The sequence below is a fragment of the Pteropus vampyrus genome, unplaced genomic scaffold, assembly GCF_000151845.1.
Source record: "Pteropus vampyrus isolate Shadow unplaced genomic scaffold, Pvam_2.0 Scaffold146, whole genome shotgun sequence".
In the NCBI taxonomy this organism is placed as follows: domain Eukaryota; kingdom Metazoa; phylum Chordata; class Mammalia; order Chiroptera; family Pteropodidae; genus Pteropus; species Pteropus vampyrus.
Window position 1 is genome coordinate 1,629,660 of NW_011888927.1, and position 19,483 is coordinate 1,649,142.

The 19,483-nt window shown below is 36.9% G+C and overlaps 1 protein-coding gene across 3 annotated transcripts; it reads left to right on the top strand.

Moving 5' to 3' along the window:
- The first annotated feature begins 4,776 nt into the window (after positions 1-4,776).
- Positions 4,777-12,899, top strand: CLK1 (CDC like kinase 1). 3 transcript variants are annotated; one of them, XM_011369201.2, is made up of 14 exons: positions 4,842-4,962; positions 5,523-5,680; positions 6,389-6,549; positions 6,841-7,069; positions 8,087-8,177; positions 8,586-8,652; positions 9,766-9,882; positions 9,971-10,137; positions 10,625-10,719; positions 10,811-10,940; positions 11,479-11,561; positions 11,989-12,068; positions 12,332-12,422; positions 12,540-12,899. In XM_011369201.2, the coding sequence occupies exons 3-14, from the start codon at positions 6,389-6,391 to the stop codon at positions 12,681-12,683; spliced, it is 1,455 nt and encodes a 484-aa protein (XP_011367503.1). In that variant the 5' UTR covers positions 4,842-4,962; positions 5,523-5,680; the 3' UTR covers positions 12,684-12,899. The 3 variants fall into 3 exon arrangements, with proteins under 3 accessions (XP_011367504.1, XP_011367502.1, XP_011367503.1); XM_011369200.2 differs by lacking the exon at positions 5,523-5,680 and having other exon boundaries at positions 4,782-4,962; XM_011369202.2 differs by lacking the exons at positions 5,523-5,680; positions 8,087-8,177 and having other exon boundaries at positions 4,777-4,962.
- The last annotated feature ends 6,584 nt before the right edge of the window (positions 12,900-19,483 follow it).

The window sequence follows — 19,483 nt, forward strand, 5'->3', positions numbered from 1 at the left end:
GTTTCTCACAGTGGCCATACCAATTTGCAATCCTACCAGCATGTATGAGGGTCCCTTTTTCTCCATGTTCTCTCCAACACTTGTTATTACTTGTCCTGTTGATTATAGTGATTCTAACAGGTATGAGATGGTATCTCACTGTGGTTTTGATTTGCTTTTCCCTAATAGCTAGTAATGTTGAGCATCTTTTCATGTATTTCTTGGCCATTTGTATATCCTCTAGGGAGAAGTGTCTGTTCAGGTCCTCTGCCCAGTTTTTGATTGTTTTTTTGTTGTTATTGAATTGTATGAGTTGTTTGTATATTTGGGATATTAGGCCCTTATCGGAGGCTTTGCTTGCTAATATATTTTCCCATTCGGATGGTTGTCTCTTTACCTTGTTGACGGTTTCTTTTGCTAAGCAGAAGCTTTTTAATTTGATATAGTCCCATTCATTTATTTTTGCTTTTACTTCCCTTGCCTTTGAGGTCAAATTTATAAAATCCTCTTTAAGTCCAAGGTCCTTGAGTTTAGTTCCTATGTTTTCTTCTATGCATTTTATTGTTTCAGGTCTTACATTCAGGTCCATAATCTATTTTGAGTTAATTTTGGTGTGTGGTGATAGACAATAGTCTAGTTTCATTCTTTTGCAGGTGGCTTTCCAGTTTTCCCAGTACCATTTATATGAGAGTTTCCTTTCTCCACTGTATGTTTTTGGGGTTTTTTTTGTTGAAAATTATTTGCCTATATAAATGTGAGTTTACTTCTGGACTCTCAATTCTGTTCCACTGGTCCGTGTGTCTATTTCTATGCCAATACTGTGCCATTTTGATTGTCAGTTTGTAGTATAATTTGAAGTCAGGCAAAGTGATGCCTCCAGCCTCATTCTTTTTTCTCAGGATGTAAAGTGTATCTTTTAAAATACTGCAGGATAGATTTTTACAGATGATCCATTTGAAAAATGCAACTAGTTGGTTAGAACACCAGTTGTAGAGTCCTGGTCTGTTTGAATCACAGCACTGTCTTCTACTAGTAACTTTAGGCAAGTTAACATTTCCAAGCTTTAGTTTTCTTATCTATTTTGTGAGGATTAAAAGAAATAATGTGTGTAAAGCTTCTGGTGTGTAACAAGTGTTGTATAGTAAGTAAATGGAAGCTAGTCTCATAACGTTTATCTCCACTAGAGAGAGAGCTTTTACCTAATCAGGCCATCAGACTCTACCATTGATTTCTTCAAGAACTATATTCCACTCACTGCCTAGATCACCTTGATTAGATTTTGGGTGTTCCGAAAACAAACGTTTTCTGGTTTGTATCACTTTTGTAGATGGCTGATCTAAATGTTTTGATTCTACAGTTTAGGAGTTTGCTTGTAGCTGTCCTCTTGTTACCATCTATACCTTACACTAAATTGAGGTGCCAGTTATACTAATGTCATCACATTTTGTTGCAACCTTTTAATTTAATCATTTAGGTTTCTAATATTAAAGCCTCTTTTTGGCTAGAGTTTGTTTTGCCACTTCTTATACCTGGTATCTTTTCTCTCCAAACATGTCATTGAATTTTTTGTCATTACTCTTACGAGGCTTCTATTGATTGCCAGGATGTTTTTGCACTGACTGGCATTCCCTCAATTTTTATTCTAAGCTCTGTCCTTTTTTAAACTGGTGCCAATATGGCCACTTTTTGGTTCTTAGAGCTCATTCTTATAAAGTCAGCTCAGTTAAAGCCATAGGATCTCATAGATAGGGAGGTATACTAGCTGCCTACCTTGGGCCTGTCGTAAGACACCATGAGGATCAAGATCCAGAATGTTGATTTCTGTCCACTCACACTGAGTTGACTGGTTCACACTAATCACATTAGCAGTTGAGTGGTTGATGTTCTGTTCCATATATTAATTGGCAGTGAGTGTAAACTAAGAAGACTAGAATAGTGCTAATCAACCCAAATTCTCTCTAAAAAGAGAGCAATATGGTTTCCCCTCTAGACCAGAGATTGGCAAAATACAACCCTTGGGGTTGCGAACTGTTTTTGTAAATAATTTCTTCTTGTATCTCAGCCATTCCCATTTATTTATTGTCTCTGGCTTCTTTATGCTACAGCAGCAATATTGATTGGTTGTGACAGAAACCAAATGGCTTATAAACCTAAAATATTATCTGGCCCTTGAAGCAAAAATTTTCCAACCCTTGATCTAAACTATCAAATTGCCAAATAATCATGGTTTCAAAGGGAGCTGGATGAGCTTAAGGAATAGCACAATCAAACCATGTCTGATACACCCTTTTCTACTCTAGAATTGTACTATCATCAAAATACTTGAGTTCTGTTAGTAATTAACTTATTGAGCTTCCAGGCTTGGATACAAAGGTACATAGGACACTGCACAGTCTAAGCAGCTAACAGACATGTAAATAAATTATTATACATAGGACTCAACTTTTAACCAGTTTAGCAAAGTGCATAGGTTAATTATTGTTTCACTAGTGAATTGAAAAGAAAACTGACCATTCTTTTTAATTTCATTTGTACCAATGGTGGTGGTAGTGGTAGTGATGGAAATTCAATATAATACTTCTAAAGTAAATCTAGAAAAATAATTAATGGAAATTAAAAATAAATCACAATGAAAAATAAATTAGCCCCAATCTTTATAAAGCTGCAAGTTTTAAAACTGATAGTGTGAGGGATAAGGCTAGAATGTTAGAACAAGAGTGTAAACAGTGGTATATACATATGAGTTTAATTAAAGAAGTATCTAAAATCATTAGTTACCCAGGTAACTGGTAAATGACATGGAGAAAAATAGCAAAAGAATTTTACCTCACATGATCTACCAAAATTCTGGATGGATATGTTGTTTTTAAAAAAAAAACAGGAAAAACAATACAGTTCAATGAATTCCTCTGAAGAAGGAATTTCTGTTTACAAGCATGACAAAGGTGAAAATGGAACAAGTTTAACTACATGAAAATAAACTTTTTTGTAATTAAAAGCGCAAAAGAACTGTACATTCAAAAATGAGGTATGAATGGTCAAGCCTTGAAAAAAGGAAATGTTTAACTTCACGTTAGAAAATTGAATTACAAGTTCAGTTTCCACTGAAATAACATTTTTTGATGTTACGCTCTATATTTGTGCTGCCACCAAAGACTGGGTGGCTTAAAATTTTTTTTTCAGTTATAGAGACTAGAAGTTGGGAGATAAGGTGTGGCCAGGGTTGTTTATGCTGAAGCCTGTCTTGTAGATAATCATCTGTGGTCTTTTCCCTCTCTGTGCTTGTGTCCTCATCTCTTTCAAACACGAACAGCAAGCAGTCTTTGGATTAGGGCCCTTAATGACCTCATTTAACCTTAATTAACCTCTGTAAAGGCCCTACTTACAAATAGTCACAGAGGTAGTGGCGGGTTGTGTGCACTAAAGAACACAGTTAATTTCATAAATGGTATATCTCAGGTTCCCAACTGACTGGATTTCAGCTTTGCTAAATTTAACCATTTGGAAAGCAATTTTGGTAGTATGTATAAGATTTTTTTCAATGTCTTTCACCCTGTAATTTTGCTGATGAGTTCTAAAGAATTTAAAATATACTAAATTGCTCTTCGCACAAAGTCATTCACTCAGCTTTTACCTGTAACAATATAGTTGAAGCCCATCTTGTAGACTATTGTTAGGATTAATGAGAACATAAATACGGTGCTTGCACAATGACTAGCCCACTATGATTAGCTATTATCCTCCAAAGATGGATTCCCTGGGTTTGCCTAACATTTAAATGTGCTGCTAAATATACAGTAGTAACTGAACAGGTATAAGTTTCACAAGTTAATTGTTCCCTCTGTGAAATATTTACCAATGTATCCTGGCTCCGAGATAAAGATATAAGTATTAAGGGTTTTAAAGCACTTTCAAATCCATTAAGAAAGATGCAAACCACCATAGGAATTTTGGGAATGTGTATTCATCACTTTACCCTACAATAATTGTGCATCTGTATAAGGCTGGCTATCTAAGTTGCTCTCCTGTGCAATTATAACCAGTAAACATCCTTATCATAACACGTCTGATAATTTTGTTTTCCACCAACTTTGGAATGAGTGAAAATTTTTTTCAAGTGAAAAATGGAGGACGGTGTGCGGAGGTCAGAACCGGCACTTTGTCTATCAAATTGCAGTTGATTTTTGTAGTACAGATTTCTTGATACTCTATAGTCTTTTCTTCACGGCCTTTCATTTTCTTCTTTTAAGCTCACTTGGCCTTAATATTAACTGCAGAGGCCTCCCTAAGGCCGAAATGTTGCTTAATTCTTAAGTGTCCCCACTTCCTGTCACGAGGCTCTTGCCCACTCAGTTCTTCCACTTTTAAAACCTTGGAAAAATCTTTCCATTGCAATTTCCGTGTGCGTGGGTCTCAGCCACTACAGACTTAACCAGTTTAAAATAGGTCTGAAAAATCGAGCAAAAGCCGAAATCAAGACAATTACTAAATTGGGGCTAATTGATACAAGCGGTGTCATTTTTTTAAGCACTGATTTAGTGGTTTCCATCTGGCTATTTTTGTACCGTGCTGCCCTTACTTTTCCTTATTTCCAGCGTTCACAAATACTATTTTTTATTAACATGGACGAGACTCTTCACCCCAGTCCTTGCAGTGTTTTCTCACAATCCGAACGGAGACTCTGGCCAAGACAGGCGCCATCGACAGACACCCTCTATTTACCCTTGGCGGCGGGGGCTCGCGGCCCGGCGCACGCGCACTCGACGGCCACCGCAGGCCACCTCACCCCCAGCCCTCGTGCACGCGCCGCCCCGCCCGGAGGCGGAGACGCGCTCGCAACGTCACCAGTGTTTTCGAGAAGAGTCCTGACGCGGCAGCTGTCAGCTCCATTTTGTTGTCGGAGCCCGACGCAGGCAGCTGACCCTTCTCCGTGGTCGCGTTGCAAGCTTTATCTCCTTCGGCTTGGACTCTCTGGCCAGGACGGTAAGCCGCAAGAAAAAGTGGGCAAGGTGTCAGGGCCCTTTTTCTGTGCCTCGAGAGCGCCTGGTGATGCCCGCCTTCCATGTTTGGCCGCCCGGATTTCTCTGCACTCTTTTTACCCTTCCCCGACACCCGAGGCTGCGTAAAGGCGGCCCCTTGTCTCCCCAGCTCTACCGAGCCTGTCGGCGCAAGTTTCCATTTGAACCTCGACGCCCCAGACGCTGGCGGAGGGCAGTGACAGTATGTGCCCGGGGAAGAGCGCACCCGGAACGTCTGCCTCCCTCGGGGGGTGGGACGGCTGCGCTCGGGCGCCATCTTGTCTGCGGCCGCCGCTTCGGCCGGGCTGTAAGATGGCGGCCGGGCGGGGCGGCGAGGCTTCTGGTTGGGGGTGGTGTTTACTTCGGTTCTGGAATGTGCGTAAGTCACGCGTTGCGGCGCAGGGGAGAATTGCGTTGGTAGCAAATAGAGACAAAGACATTGACCTCGTGTAAGGCGGTGTCACTTAACCTCTGGTTGAATCTTAAAAGAGTGAAGTGAGAATCGCGAATGTTTTTCCCCCTCAGTGGTGTCTAGGTCGAGGAACCCGAGGAAAGAGAAATAACGTAGTATTTGAAGGAGCGCTTTGAGGGTCTGCGCCCCCGGGCTCCGGGGAACAATTGGAACGTTTTGATTGAGATTTGATTGCAAAGACGTGGTGAAGTCCGGGCAGTTAGTAGTACTGGTAAGAATGATGGTTGATGAAAAGTCATTTGTATGGAATGTCATTTTCAAGGTAGAGATTTTTGTTTCAGACATTATTAGAAAGAAGTTGGCTCCTCCTCCCCCAAATTGTAAGGTGGTTTTTAGAATGAGCTAGGTTTTGTTATGTGCATACTATGTGCTGGGGAGTACTCAATCAAAAGACATTTTGTAGTTTTGTTTTCTAATGCCGTTGTTGACTTTTGTGTATAATAAAAGGTATTGTTAATTTGATTGATTTGCCTTCTTAACAGAAATCTTAATGACGGTTCTGTTGAGAACTTTTGTGGTTGAAGTGAATTGAAGGCCAGTTTCTACTGATAATCGTTTAGATGGAGAGAATTATATATGTGGACCCATAGTAAATTTTTGCTGTCAGGAAAGGGGTATGATTTTACCAAAATTGGTAAATTGGGATTCCCTTCCCCCTTTGTTTTTTCTTTTCCTATACTCTTCAATAAATGCTAGCGTGACAAGGATAATACAGAATGCCTATGAAAAATGTTCAGACTCCACATTTTTAGACACCACAATCTTGAGTTTATCGATTTCAGATTGGGTAACAGTGACTTGAGCTTCGATTTAAAAGAAAATGTTACTAGAGTGAATTCGCAAAGAAGAGTTTTATTAAACTGCTCAATGTTGACATGTGAGATGCTGTATAAGTGGGAACAACTTGTCTTTTATGTAGATGAGACACTCAAAGAGAACTTATTGTCCTGATTGGGATGAAAAAGACTGGGACTGTGCAAAGTGGAGGAGCAGTAGCAGTCATAAAAGAAAGAAGAGATCACATAGCAGTGCCCGGGAGAACAAACGCTGCAAATACAATCACTCTAAAACATCTGACAGGTAAGGAGGGTATTTTATATGTATAAAGTACTACAATGTTGTATGTCCCTTATATCTGGATAAAACTGGGGGGATACGTTTTCATGCTTAAAACTAGTATTTAAAGTAAGTACTTGTGATTACCTTTCCTTTTTTATGTTTCCAAGGATAGCTTGTAATGTTGGTAAAATTGTGTGGGTTTGTTGTGGGGCAAAATAGAATCTTAAGAGTACTGTGTTAAGAGATTTACTGAGAATTTGAGGATATTTGATATTACCATAAAGGATGGAAAAAATTTTGTTATTTTTATAGCCATTATTTGGAAAGCAGATCCACAAATGAGAAAGATTATTATAGTCGACGCTACATTGATGAGTACAGAAACGACTACAATCAAGAGTGTGAACCTGGACATCGCCACAGGGACCATGAAAGCAGATATCAGAACCATAGTAGCAAGTCCTCTGGTAGAAGTGGAAGAAGTAGTTATAAAAGCAAACACAGGATTCACCACAGTACTTCACATCAGCATTCACATGGGGTATGAGCTCTTTTAAAAACATTTTGGAAATTTTATTTCCCATGTGGAACAGGAAAACAAATTTGTTTAATCATTTGAGAAAGTTCTGATTAAGATGAAGTCATCTCAATTTTAATTTGCAGGAGATTGTTTGTGAATTGGATAGAAAATTCCTGAAATATAATAGCTATTTAGTTATATAATAGATTTTGTTATTAGTTGGAAACTAAATGTCATTCCAGTGATATGGTGGAGGGGATTTAATGTAGGTTTATAGCAATGATTGCAGATAGTCCGATAGGTTTTTTTTTTTTATGGTACTTCAAGAAATTTGATTTGTTTTTGATAAATTAATAAATTGAAACCTGATCACAAAAATAGATAGGCATTTTATTTTTATATAAGGATTAAGTATTCCTTTTTGTTATAGCAAAGCATGCTCTCTGATCCTTTTTTTCACTAAGGAAACCACTTAAGAGATTAGAACATTATGGAATATGTATTTGAAGGTCAGCTCAGATGACATTTAAAATGCCATGGTGTTATTGTATACCAAATCTTTTTTTTCTTCCCAAAATTAGGGTTTTAATTTTATTTACTGTTTTAATATTCGTTTTCTTAGATGAGTTAGGAAATCTTAATTTGGCCACAGTCTACTTTGACAAGTAAATATTACATCCTGCAGTTTTGCAGCATTTAATTAGGACACTAGAAACTTAAAATATGTTTCAGTGAATGCTACAACTAAGCATTTTTTTTTAAGAAAACAATTGTATTATGTTTTGTTGCCTTGCCACTTTGAGTATCTTATCTGAAAATCTGTTCCTTGCCATGTTTTTCTCCTGTTAACATAAACTATGTGCCCTGTGAATTTCTGGGGACTGAATTTGAAATTGCTCCTGCCAACCGTTTGTGGCCTGGCGTGTATCTGAATGCCTGAATATCTCCCCGCTGAATGAATTTCGTATTCTGCCCTGAATTCACTCGGGTATATTGATTGGCTGGATGATCTTGGTGCCGCCCACTTGACGTTTCCAGAAGAGTCACCGAAGGAAAAGAACCAGGAGTGTAGAGGATGATGAGGAGGGTCACCTGATCTGTCAGAGTGGAGACGTACTAAGTGCAAGATGTATAGAATATTTTTCAACACTTATTAACTTTTCAGATAACATAATCTATATATATAGATTAAGATTTCAGGGATTTGGAAATCTTTTTTTCTTTCTCTGTTTTTGTTTGTTTCTTTGTTTTTTTCCATTTCTTTTGGTGGTGGGGGGAATTGTGTTTTTGCTTTCTTTAGAAATTTAATGTTTGTTACGTAGAACTTCCAAATTAATAAATCGAGTTAACAAAATTAGCTTTTAAGAATGAAATTAGACCTAAAAATAGTTACATGTTTTTTGACAGTGTTGACCAATAAAATAGTGACTAGGAAATTCGTAGCATCAACTAGAATTATCTGCATTTATAGTATTTATTGTGGTAGGTAAAATGTTTTCATTTCTTGCTGTGACTGAGATTTATTTTTCTCTTTTAGATGAAATTGTTGATACTTTAGGTGAAGGAGCTTTTGGAAAAGTCGTGGAGTGCGTTGATCTTAAAGCGTAAGTTTTCTATCCTGGGATTGCACTTTGGGTGGGCAACCATATAGAATACTTACTCAGCTTTAGAATGTAGTCTGACCATGAGTTATATAGATATATCTTTATCTTTTTGTAGTAGACTCCCAGTCAAAGGTACTAGCTGTATGTATTTTTCAACAGTAGCAGTTAGTAGTATGTGCAGCCTCTAATTTCAATTTTAAGCTGAGAGCAGATTTTATTGTTTCATAAATTATTCTTTTGTCCCACTGGGCACAGTTGTGGCCATCTTTTTTTTCTTTCTTCAAGATCAGTGGTTCTCAGCCTTGGTTTTCTTTTAGGACTCTTAGATCTTTGCTCACATATCTGTTGAAGCAGTCTTTAGCGTAGTTACGAACCAATATTTTTAGATTAAAAAGTGCCCATAATTCATTCTGATAGCACAGTCAGAGCTGAGAACTTTTCTAGGTTGGTGTTACATGTTAATTATGCTCATCAAACTCCTGATTAAAATTTCTTTAGCATAAATTTTTTTGTTACCTTTTTCATTCTCTTAAATTTTTTTTTTTCCCCTTCTGAGTGGGAAAGCTTTTCTAAATGATTTGTTACGGTAAGCTTCCTACTGTTGATAAGATTCTGAGAGCTAGCACTTATTACTGTGCCCCTATCATCATTCCAGCTTTTCTGATAACCAGGACCAAAGGAAAATGAGCTACTACTTGCCAGTGACAGGTACTATAGAAAGAAACTGTTTGTATACATTTAAGTCTTAGTTGGAATGCAAATTGAGGTGGTAATATCCCAATATTCTTAAATTAGAGCTGTTGATACATAGTTTAATTCAAGGACCAAAAACAGTTTGCCTAATTGGCCTGAGTGGTGGTCTGATTAAAGAAATGTGTGTCATTCGACATGTATTTGTATTACCAATCCTACCTTATGGCCAAAGGTTCTAGTTGCTTACATTGAGTTGCAGTTAGAAGAGAAGACTTACATGTAATCAGACAAAACAGTTCTAGACTATAAATTCAAGAAAACAAATATGGATCTAAGTAGTAGTACAGTTTGGAGAGAGTGATAGAAAAATGCAAATATCTTTTTTTTTTTTTTTAACTTGGATTTATTCTCTTTCAACAGGGGAGGTAGACACGTAGCAGTAAAAATAGTTAAAAATGTGGATAGATATTGTGAAGCTGCTCGTTCAGAAATACAAGTTCTGGAACACTTAAATACAACAGATCCCAACAGTACATTGTAAGTATTAAAACATAATTTAGGAAATGGCCTCAGGTAGATTTTAATTGTAAGAAGCTGTACTAAGTTATTTTTTATGTGTTTATAGCTGCTGCGTCCAGATGTTGGAGTGGTTTGAGCATCATGGTCACATTTGCATTGTGTTTGAACTCCTAGGACTTAGTACTTACGACTTTATTAAGGAAAATGGTTTTCTGCCATTTCGACTGGATCATATCAGGAAGATGGCATATCAGATATGCAAGTCGGTGAATTGTAAGTATTTTGGCATATCTTCCAGATACTTGTTTATTGTGACAAATTTAATGACAGACCATATTGGATTTTTAAGGGAAAAAATGGAATCTAACATAGTAGGACTTGGAAGCCTGATTCAAGAGTAGGTATGACAAAGATGTAGAGTTGATGAGTTGTTGGTCAATTTACTTTCAGTAAATAGTATGTCATGTAGAAAACTATGATTTAGCCTTTATGATTTCTAAAAGTATTAACCCAGAACCGTGGGTTAATTAAAGAATGGTAAATTTCAGCTTCATAAGAAAGATAATTCTTGAATTTTAAACAACTGTTAAGTAGACTAATTTTTTTCAGAAGGGTATTGGATTTCAGTTCCTACTGATTTTCTAGCACACTAAATGTTGATCACTTCTTTGGACTTATGGAAAAGGCATCAGAGAGATTTTTGTAGGGCTTTTGGGTTTTGATTTTTAGATTACAGCAACTTTTTCTGTTTCAATCTTAGTTTTGCACAGTAATAAGTTGACTCACACAGACTTAAAGCCTGAAAACATCTTATTTGTGCAGTCTGACTACACAGAGACATATAATCCCAAAATGGTAAGTCTTCAATGTTTTTTTTAACTTCATAGTTTTAAATATTTTATGCCTTTTTAAATATGCTTTCTTACCCATCATTTATGGTTTTCAGAAACGTGATGAACGTACCTTAATAAATCCAGATATTAAAGTTGTAGACTTTGGAAGTGCAACATATGATGATGAACATCATAGTACATTAGTATCTACAAGGCATTATAGAGCACCTGAAGTTATTTTAGGTAAGTATAAATTGTTCTGTGGGAACCTTTACTGAAGCTGATTTTAAAATTTACTTGCAGTTCTAGGTCTTTTGTGGGACATTCTCTTTAAGGAATTAGTATAATAAAACATTCAGGATTTTAATCTCTTATTTGTTCCAAATAGTCAGCTCTGGGACTTTGAGTAAGGTGGTTTAACCTTTCTGGAACTCAGTTTGCACATTTGTAATAAATATATAGTGGAGTTTTAAAACATCATCATTCAATGTCTGTCCAGCCAGTCCTCTTACGGTATAGATGGCTCCCATTTTACGGGTTAGGAAATTGAGGATCAGAAATTCCTCCCCCCCAACCCCCCCAAATCACTAGTCTCAAGAGTTGGTACTTAAAACCAGATGTCTCCAGAACCTTTACATACTACTATGTTGTTAGGTTTAATCTTAGTTTAAGTGATTCTTTTAGTATCTTTTCCAGCTCAAAAATGAAATTACACATTTTTAAAAATATTTTTAAGAAATATTGAGGATTTTTTCCCCTAACAGTTTTCTCTGATTTGCAGCCTTAGGATGGTCCCAACCATGTGATGTCTGGAGTATAGGATGTATTCTTATTGAATACTACCTTGGGTTTACAGTATTTCCAGTAAGTGACAATGTTTTTCAGTGTCTTTGCACAAGAAAAATGCCTGTTTATGTGAACACTTTAATTCGAGTACACACATTAAGGTATCTTTTCCCTCATTATAGACTGTAATCGTAGATAAGTAATACAGAAAAATGTACTTCTGATGCTGTTGGACATTTGTATTTCCTTCATAATTTATCATTTTATTTAAGACATGCATTTTTAAGTGCATGTATAAAAACAAACTTGGGGAATTCTTTGGTGATCTTGTTCTGTAAGCCTTAATTTGTTTTAGCAGCTATAGCTTGCTAAACATATGCGTTTTTTATTGATCACCTTGCTTATGTTCTCTAATATATATGGACTCGAAATGGAGCAGCTCTGTTAGATGAGAACAAAACACAATGTGCAAATAAAGGTAGTTAACAAGTTTTCTTTATTTTAGACTCATGATAGTAAGGAGCACTTAGCAATGATGGAAAGGATTCTTGGACCTTTACCAAAACACATGATACAGAAAACCAGGTATGTTTTATTTAAGAATAAGTACTGTCCTTGGTATCACTTAGAACTAAAACAATGAAGTCAAATTAATGCTTTTTCACATAATTAACTGATTACCTTGTTGAGATACCTTATTTCTAGGATTTTAGAGAGCTTAAAATCTATAGAAAAGGATTACTCTTTGATCTCTAAAAGCATAATGATTGAAACCAGTGTTTTTGTTTAGATATTTATATTTTCATAGTTAATGTTATAAACATAGATGGATGTTGACTTACTCTTAGGAAACGTAAATATTTCCATCATGATCGATTGGACTGGGATGAACACAGTTCTGCTGGCAGATATGTTTCAAGGCGCTGTAAACCTCTGAAGGTAAGCCTGGGTCATTGCTTAAATGATCTTTGAGTTTCCCTTCTTTTTATGGTGGAGAAATAGAATTAAAATACATGTTAGAAAAAAGCTGTTAATTGTATTTCTTTTTCCTTTCAGGAATTTATGCTTTCTCAGGATGCTGAACATGAGCTTCTGTTTGACCTCATTCAGAAAATGTTGGAGTATGATCCAGCTAAAAGGATTACTCTCAAAGAAGCCTTAAAGCATCCTTTCTTTTATCCCCTAAAAAAAGTTGTGTAGATACGTAATTGTACAGTTCTCTAGAAATTTTATAGACTGTATCAGTCTTTTTAAATAAGTTATTTTGTATAGCTTTTGTAAATTTCTTAAATTTTTGTATTGCCATGTTTATTTTGTTTAGATGATTTGATAAGTACATAGCTAAGTAATGAACAGCTTTTTTCAGTGATTACTGTATAAAATGATTTATTCAGAATAAACTTTGCGTTAATGAAATTTTATGAATCTCTGATTTATTAGCACTATTTTTATTTCTCTCTCTCTCACTTTAAAGAGTGGACATGTTTCTCTTATAGGAGAATTCCTTAAATCTTTGGGAAAGCTTAGCTTTGTTTCTTCCTTTTTAGCAATTGGCAGCATTGGGACTTGAGCCTTTCTTCTCTAAACCAAATGTAATGAAACCAAATTACAGGCTGCTAAGAACTAGAGATTAGTCAAGAGGGTTTTGTTCTCCCTTTTTTCCCCGTTCAAATTTAATTCTGCCTCCTTGTCTCCCCTGAATGAGTTTCTGCAAATGGCTTAAGGTTCTGTGTTCCTTCAGGACTGAAAATGACTAACTTCCAGAATCCTTTACAGTAAAGTCTGAATAAAGTGACTATAAGAAATTATAATTTTGTCCATGGTTTTATCTGTGCTTTATCTAGGATGCCAACACAGTTTTATTTTTAAAGATTTTTTTGTAGTTTTACATTCATAACAAAATTGAGAAGGTAACATTTCTGATAACACCTCCTGTCCTGGCCCTTATATGCATTGCCTCTCATTATTAATACTCCTCACTAGAGGGTAGGTTTGATGAAATTTACTTCTCTGCTTTATTTTTCTATTCAATATGCTTGTAGTTGGAATCACACAGTACATGGCCTTTGCAGATGGGCTTTCACTTAAATGTGCATTTGAGTTTCCTCCATGTCTTTTTATAACTATAATTTTAGTGTTAAATAAATTCTGTTGTCTGGAGATGCCACAGTATTCACATGTTGAAGGACATCTCAGTTCAGTACGGATAATGAATAACAAACTTCCAGAGTTTTGACAGTTATGAGTATAGCTCTGTAAAACTTTGTATGCAGGATTTGTATGGATATGAGTTTCCAGTTTCATCAGGTTAGGTATTGATTTCTAAGACTTCATCAAATGTTTCTTTTGCAAAATATTTTCTCCCAGTCTGTGGCTTGTAGACTCTTGATGTCTTTGCAGAAGAGAAGTTAATTTTTCAGGAGTTTATAATTTCTTTTAAGGATGATTCCTTTGGTGATGGTAATTATAAAGTTATCACCATACCCCCCGGGGTCTTCTAGGTTTTCTCTTCTGGGAATCTATAGTTTTGTGTTTTATATTTAAGTCTAATCTATTTTAATTTTTGTGAAGGATGTAAGGTCTTGCTTAGATGAATATTTTTGCACAAGTGTCCAGTTGCCATCCATTTGTTGAAAAGGGGTTTGTTGTGTTTGTGTATTTTTTTTAGAAATTTAAAAATAAAATTAAGGCTGAGAGATGTTAAGCATATTTGTAGATCCAACTAAAAATTCTTCCCTTGTTGCCAAGATAAGGATCCCAATTCCGGAGCCAGACTGCCTAGGTTCAGATCTAGCCCTTACTAGCTGCATGATTTTGGAATGTCACTAAACCTCTGCGCTTGCCTGTATTTGTAAAACTAAGGAAGATGATTATATTTACCTAAGAGTTATAAATTAGTTTGTATATGAAATAATTGGTATAGTGGCCTAAATTCTACATAAGCTGTTTGTTTTGGAGAGAGAGGCTACATGTGTCTTTGGTATTCTGCTTGTTCCTTTGGTCCCATGCAGTGTTTTAATTTTAAGGTTAATTCCCACTCAAAAGTTATATCAAGGTTCCCTGTGTAAAGGATTTCTCTGAATTTTTTTTGAGCCTTAAATTATGTACTAATCAGTCCTAAATTTTGAGTTACGTAAAATTTGCCATTTAAAGATGGTAATATTCAGTTGTACTGATTCTAAGCCTAAGCTCACAGTCAAAAGGTGTATTGGGGTTACATGTTTGAGTGAAAATGCATTAAATTGGACGATGGAAACCTTAAAAAGCCTATATTTTCTTAGATTTAAAAGAGGCAGTTAAAAGCTTTGAGGCTTATCCTGCCTCAAGAATAGTGTTCACAGGCAATTTGCTAACATCCCATTGATTGGAATCACATACTGGGCCCCAGAATCTGCACAGGAAGGTATTATAAGGCTACATGACAAAAGGTGTGGATAAAGGCAGAGATAAGAGAATTTAGATTATCAGTGGAGTCAGTCACCCATCCTACCTACCCTCAGTCTATTGACAAGCCACAGTGAGCCTGTTAACACTACCACATCACTCATCTCAAAATCCTCCGAAGGCTTCCATGTCAGTTTAACCAAAGCCCTTATAATCACCTTTGTAGTATATCTGCCATGTCACTCCATCTTTCTGACCACGTTGCCACCTACTTTCTCCTGTAACTGTTATGGTCTTGCTGATCTTATTTCTCAAACATACTAAGCACAGTCTTTGTAGATATACACATCTCACTTTCCTTTAGGTGTTTATTCATTTCAGTAGGTCTTTCCTTGACTATGTTACTTAAAATTGACAGAACTTTTGTCAACACTATCCATATGCCCCTTCTCTGCTTTATTTTTCTCTATAGGAACATGTTTATATATTTCTGAAAGGTAAGTTCTGTGACATAAGGAGTTTTAATTTGTTCACTCTGTGTCATACCCAAGATCCTATAATAATGCCAGGTAGATTGAAAGATGCTCAGTAAATATTTGTTGAATGAGTGACTTTAAGGAGAGATCCAAATACATAACTCAGGGAGGATAGTGCAGGCAATAATGGCCCCTAAGGCAGAAGTATCTTCAGTATGTTCAATGAACAGCAGTGCAGTTGAAGCTGAATGGGTGTTTGGAAAGCGTATTAGATGAGGTTAGAGACATCCAGGGGCCAGGTCAAGTAGGGCTTTGTAGGTTATTGTAAAGACTAGATTTTGTTCTGCATGAGAAGTCACTAGAAGTTTCCAGATGGTGACAAGAATGGTTGCCTGCAGCCCCTGGCTTATATTTTCTCACTAGAAGAAAGAATTGCCTCCCTTTCAACAATCACAGAAAAGAATTCTCAAAAAGTTATGCTATTTTGGTTTTGCTTCAGAAAACTCCAGGGTTAGGGGAGGGAGGATATAAACCAAATAAAATTGACCATGAGATAGTATTTGAAACTCGGCGATGAATCAAGGGAGGTTCACTGTATTTTTTTTTCTTATAAATGTTCTAAGTTTTCTATGAACAAGTTTTAAAACGCTTTTCATCTAACTGTACCACATTGACAAGAGGACGTGTATATTCGTTACATGTTTGGCATCCTGGTTGACACCACCATCATGTTCACACCACAGTTTCTCAACCTAAAGGGGTCAGACTGAATTATGGGTTAGTAGTGTTTTTCTGTAAAGGGATATATAATAAATATTTTAATCATTGCAGGCCATACTCAGTTTTGCTGTTGTAGTGAGAAAACAGCCATAAGTAGTATATAAATTAATGGGTGCCACTATATCCCAGTAAAACTTTATAAAAACAGGCAATGGGCAGCTAAATTTTCAGAAGTTGGACTGATGTGTCTTGGTGTGCATTTCTTCGGGTTTATTCTATTTGGATATATGCTCCTTGAATTTGTAGATTTACATATTTTGCCAAATTTGGGAAGTTTCAGCCAGTGTTTCTTTGAATACTTTTTCAACCCTATTTCACTTTTCTGGGATTCCAAGGACATGAATACTAGATCTTTTACTAAAGTTCTACTGGTCCCAGACACTGGTCTTATTTTTTTCATCTATTTTCCCCATTCAAATCAGATAACTCGTTATTTAAGAGTACCAATTCTTTCCTCCGTCTCCTCCTTTCTGCTGTCCTTGAGGTTCCCCCGCCCCCGTTATATTCTTCAGTTATATTTCTGTCTGGTTCCTCATGTGTCCTGTTTGCTGAGACTGCCTACTTTTCCATTTGTTTCAAATGTGTTCATAATTGCCTACTGCAGTATTTTTATGACTACTTTAAAAGCATTGTTAAGTAATTCCAGGATTTGTGTTATCTTGGCATCTGTTTACCTTTTCTCATTCAGTTTAGGATTTTCTTGGCTGTTGTATGACAGGTGATTTTTTAATTGCAACTTGGACATTTTGGGCATGTATGTTATGAGACTCTGGGTCTTATTTAAAAATTCTATTTTACCAGGGCTCTTCTGACACCACCCTGATGGGAAGAGGGGGCACTGGTCCGTTACTGCAAGGTTGGGATGGAAGTCCAGGATTTCCTCTTGGCTTCTGCTAACACCAGGGGCTCCTCATTGCTGCTGGGCCAAGATGGGAGTTCTGGCTCCCCACTAAGCACCTGCTACCGCCCTGGCCAAGAGGGTAGGATTGCTTCATTACCTATTATGTCATGGCCTCAATCCACATTATCACTGGACAGTGATGAAAGTTATGACTTCCCACCTGGCCTCCTCAAATGCCATACCAGCAAGAAGAGTGGGGGGATCTTGTTACCAGTGATGGGGATGGAAGTCTCAGCTCCCCATTTAGCCTCTCACACCACCTAGTCGGGTTGACTAGGACAAAAGGGTGTTTGAAGCTGAATGATAATAGCTTAATAACTGCCACACTACTACTTGAATTTTTTCCCTAAGATGATTGATCTATTTGGATTTTCTCCTTTAGTCTATTTTGGCTGTTTCTTTTGCTATTTCTCTTTATATTTTTAAGTAACCCATTCGGGATTACATTCAGCTGCATGTAACAGGAGACCTGAAATAAAATATTTATCATCTGAAATCTAGTTGTAGGTTGTCCAGGAATAAAATGCTGAATGTTCATGTCAGGAAATCAGGCTATTTTGTTGCTCTGTAATTCTCAGCAAATGGTTCTAAATCTTTATGGTTCAAGAATCCTGTTTGAACTCGTCATTATGCCCATTCCCCAGCTAGCAGGAAGGACAAAGAGAAGGAAGAAGACAGTCTCTCCCTTTATGGGCACTAGCAACAGCCCATTCTACTGTGTAGAGTTTAATCATATGGCCACACTTATTTACAAGGGAGACAGGGAGGTGTATTTTGAGCAGTCATGTGTCCAGCTGAAAGTTGGGGATCCTAAGAAAAAATCAGGGAATACAGGGGATCACTGTTAGTCTCTGCCACACAGGTGTATAGTACTAGGGATCTGCCCATTTAATTTTGTTTTGAATTTTAATATGGTGCTCTTCCTCTCATCAGTGTTTGGTATCCACCAGTCCATAGCCCCTACTTTTTTGTTCCACCTTACCCCCACCCTTAGAAGAAATGAATGCCCCCAACTTGGGACCTTCCTGGGTCTTGCAGAATCAATCTACTTGATATTGTTAGCTCCCTGTTGTGCACGGGCTTAGCAGAACAAAGAAAGCTAAAACCAAGCCAGTTGATCATGTCTTCCTTCTTACAACAGCTGTATTGTTTTCATCTGCCATTAACTCTTCTCTCATTCTTTGTGGGTTTACATTTTTGTAGTTATTAGAATGGAACTTTGGGAAGATATAGACCGTAAATACTTGACCACACTCACACGAAACACAACTTCCACTCTTACTACTGGGCCACGAGGATTTCAGTTATCTTGCATCTTTCTAGTAGTTGCTAACGCAGGCATCATGATGGTGGTTGCTGGGACTTCCATTACCTTCTACCAGTACAAATCAAATAAGAAACCTGTGTTCAGCTCTTTGCACTCCCATGAACACATACTTGGCAAACAGAAATAACAGCTACTGTTCACTTATTATCTGACAGATACTCTATTAAGTACCTTTATTTCTTGTAGATTCATTGTAAGCTTCTCAACTACTTCATGAGATGGTATCATTCAATTATAAATTTTAGACATAAAAAACTAGGCGCAGAAATTATTTGCCCAGTCATATAACTAATGAATGAGACATCTTTCTCCAAGACTGTCTCCAGTAGGCATGCACTATTTCATTCAGTATTAGGGCTTGGCGAATGTAATTTCTCATGGTATTTTAATTAGATTATAACCTCTGAAACAGGACTCTTAACTTGCCAGTACCTATCATGTGTCCTTGTTTTGCCCTTAACCTCTCTTACCTACCTCCTGCAGGTCTGAATTTTGGCACCCCATCCTGTTTACTACCCACCGTAGCCCTAAAGCTCAGCAGAGTGCCTTACAACATACATTTATTTGTTGACTGAATTTCTCATTCCATCTCAGTCACATCAGTCATAGCAACTCTAAACACAGAACAAATATTTTGTATCTAATCTTGTCTAATAAATGTTGCTTCCAAAAACTCAAAATATTCACAGACCAGCTTTCATTCTACATGCAAACATTCCTCCAGGAAATATCAGGGTGGCTGTTCTCATTTCTTATTCAACTAATATTTAATGCTTACTGACAAGTACTGTTGTATACTGGGCATCCAACAGTAGTGGCAAGTAAAAGGTAAAGAATCATGCAGCGCCCTCCAAGAAAAGATAAAGGTCTATTCAATTACACTTGCAGTTTAAGACCACCCTAGCTGCTTGTGGCCTGAATTAGGGTAGTGGTATCAGAGAGAAATTATTTTGAAGGAATAAATAAGACTAGATCTGTTACATGTGAGGGCTGAAAAGGACCTGAATCTTTCTGGAGAGGGTATATGGTATTACCACTTTATAAGTAAGGCACTGGCATTCTTTAAATTATTAAATGTACACATTTGGATATGTGAAGTACATGTGAACCAAACAAAAGCAAAACTGGTCTG

Bases quoted from the DNA above. Each gene is read 5' to 3' on its own strand.
- CLK1 (XM_011369200.2), top strand. From the start codon at position 6,389: ATGAGACACTCAAAGAGAACTTATTGTCCTGATTGGGATGAAAAAGAC. The intron at 8,178-8,585 runs GTATAGAATATT...TTTCTCTTTTAG, and splicing joins AGACGTACTAAGTGCAAGAT to ATGAAATTGTTGATACTTTA. The intron at 10,720-10,810 runs GTAAGTCTTCAA...TATGGTTTTCAG, and splicing joins AGACATATAATCCCAAAATG to AAACGTGATGAACGTACCTT.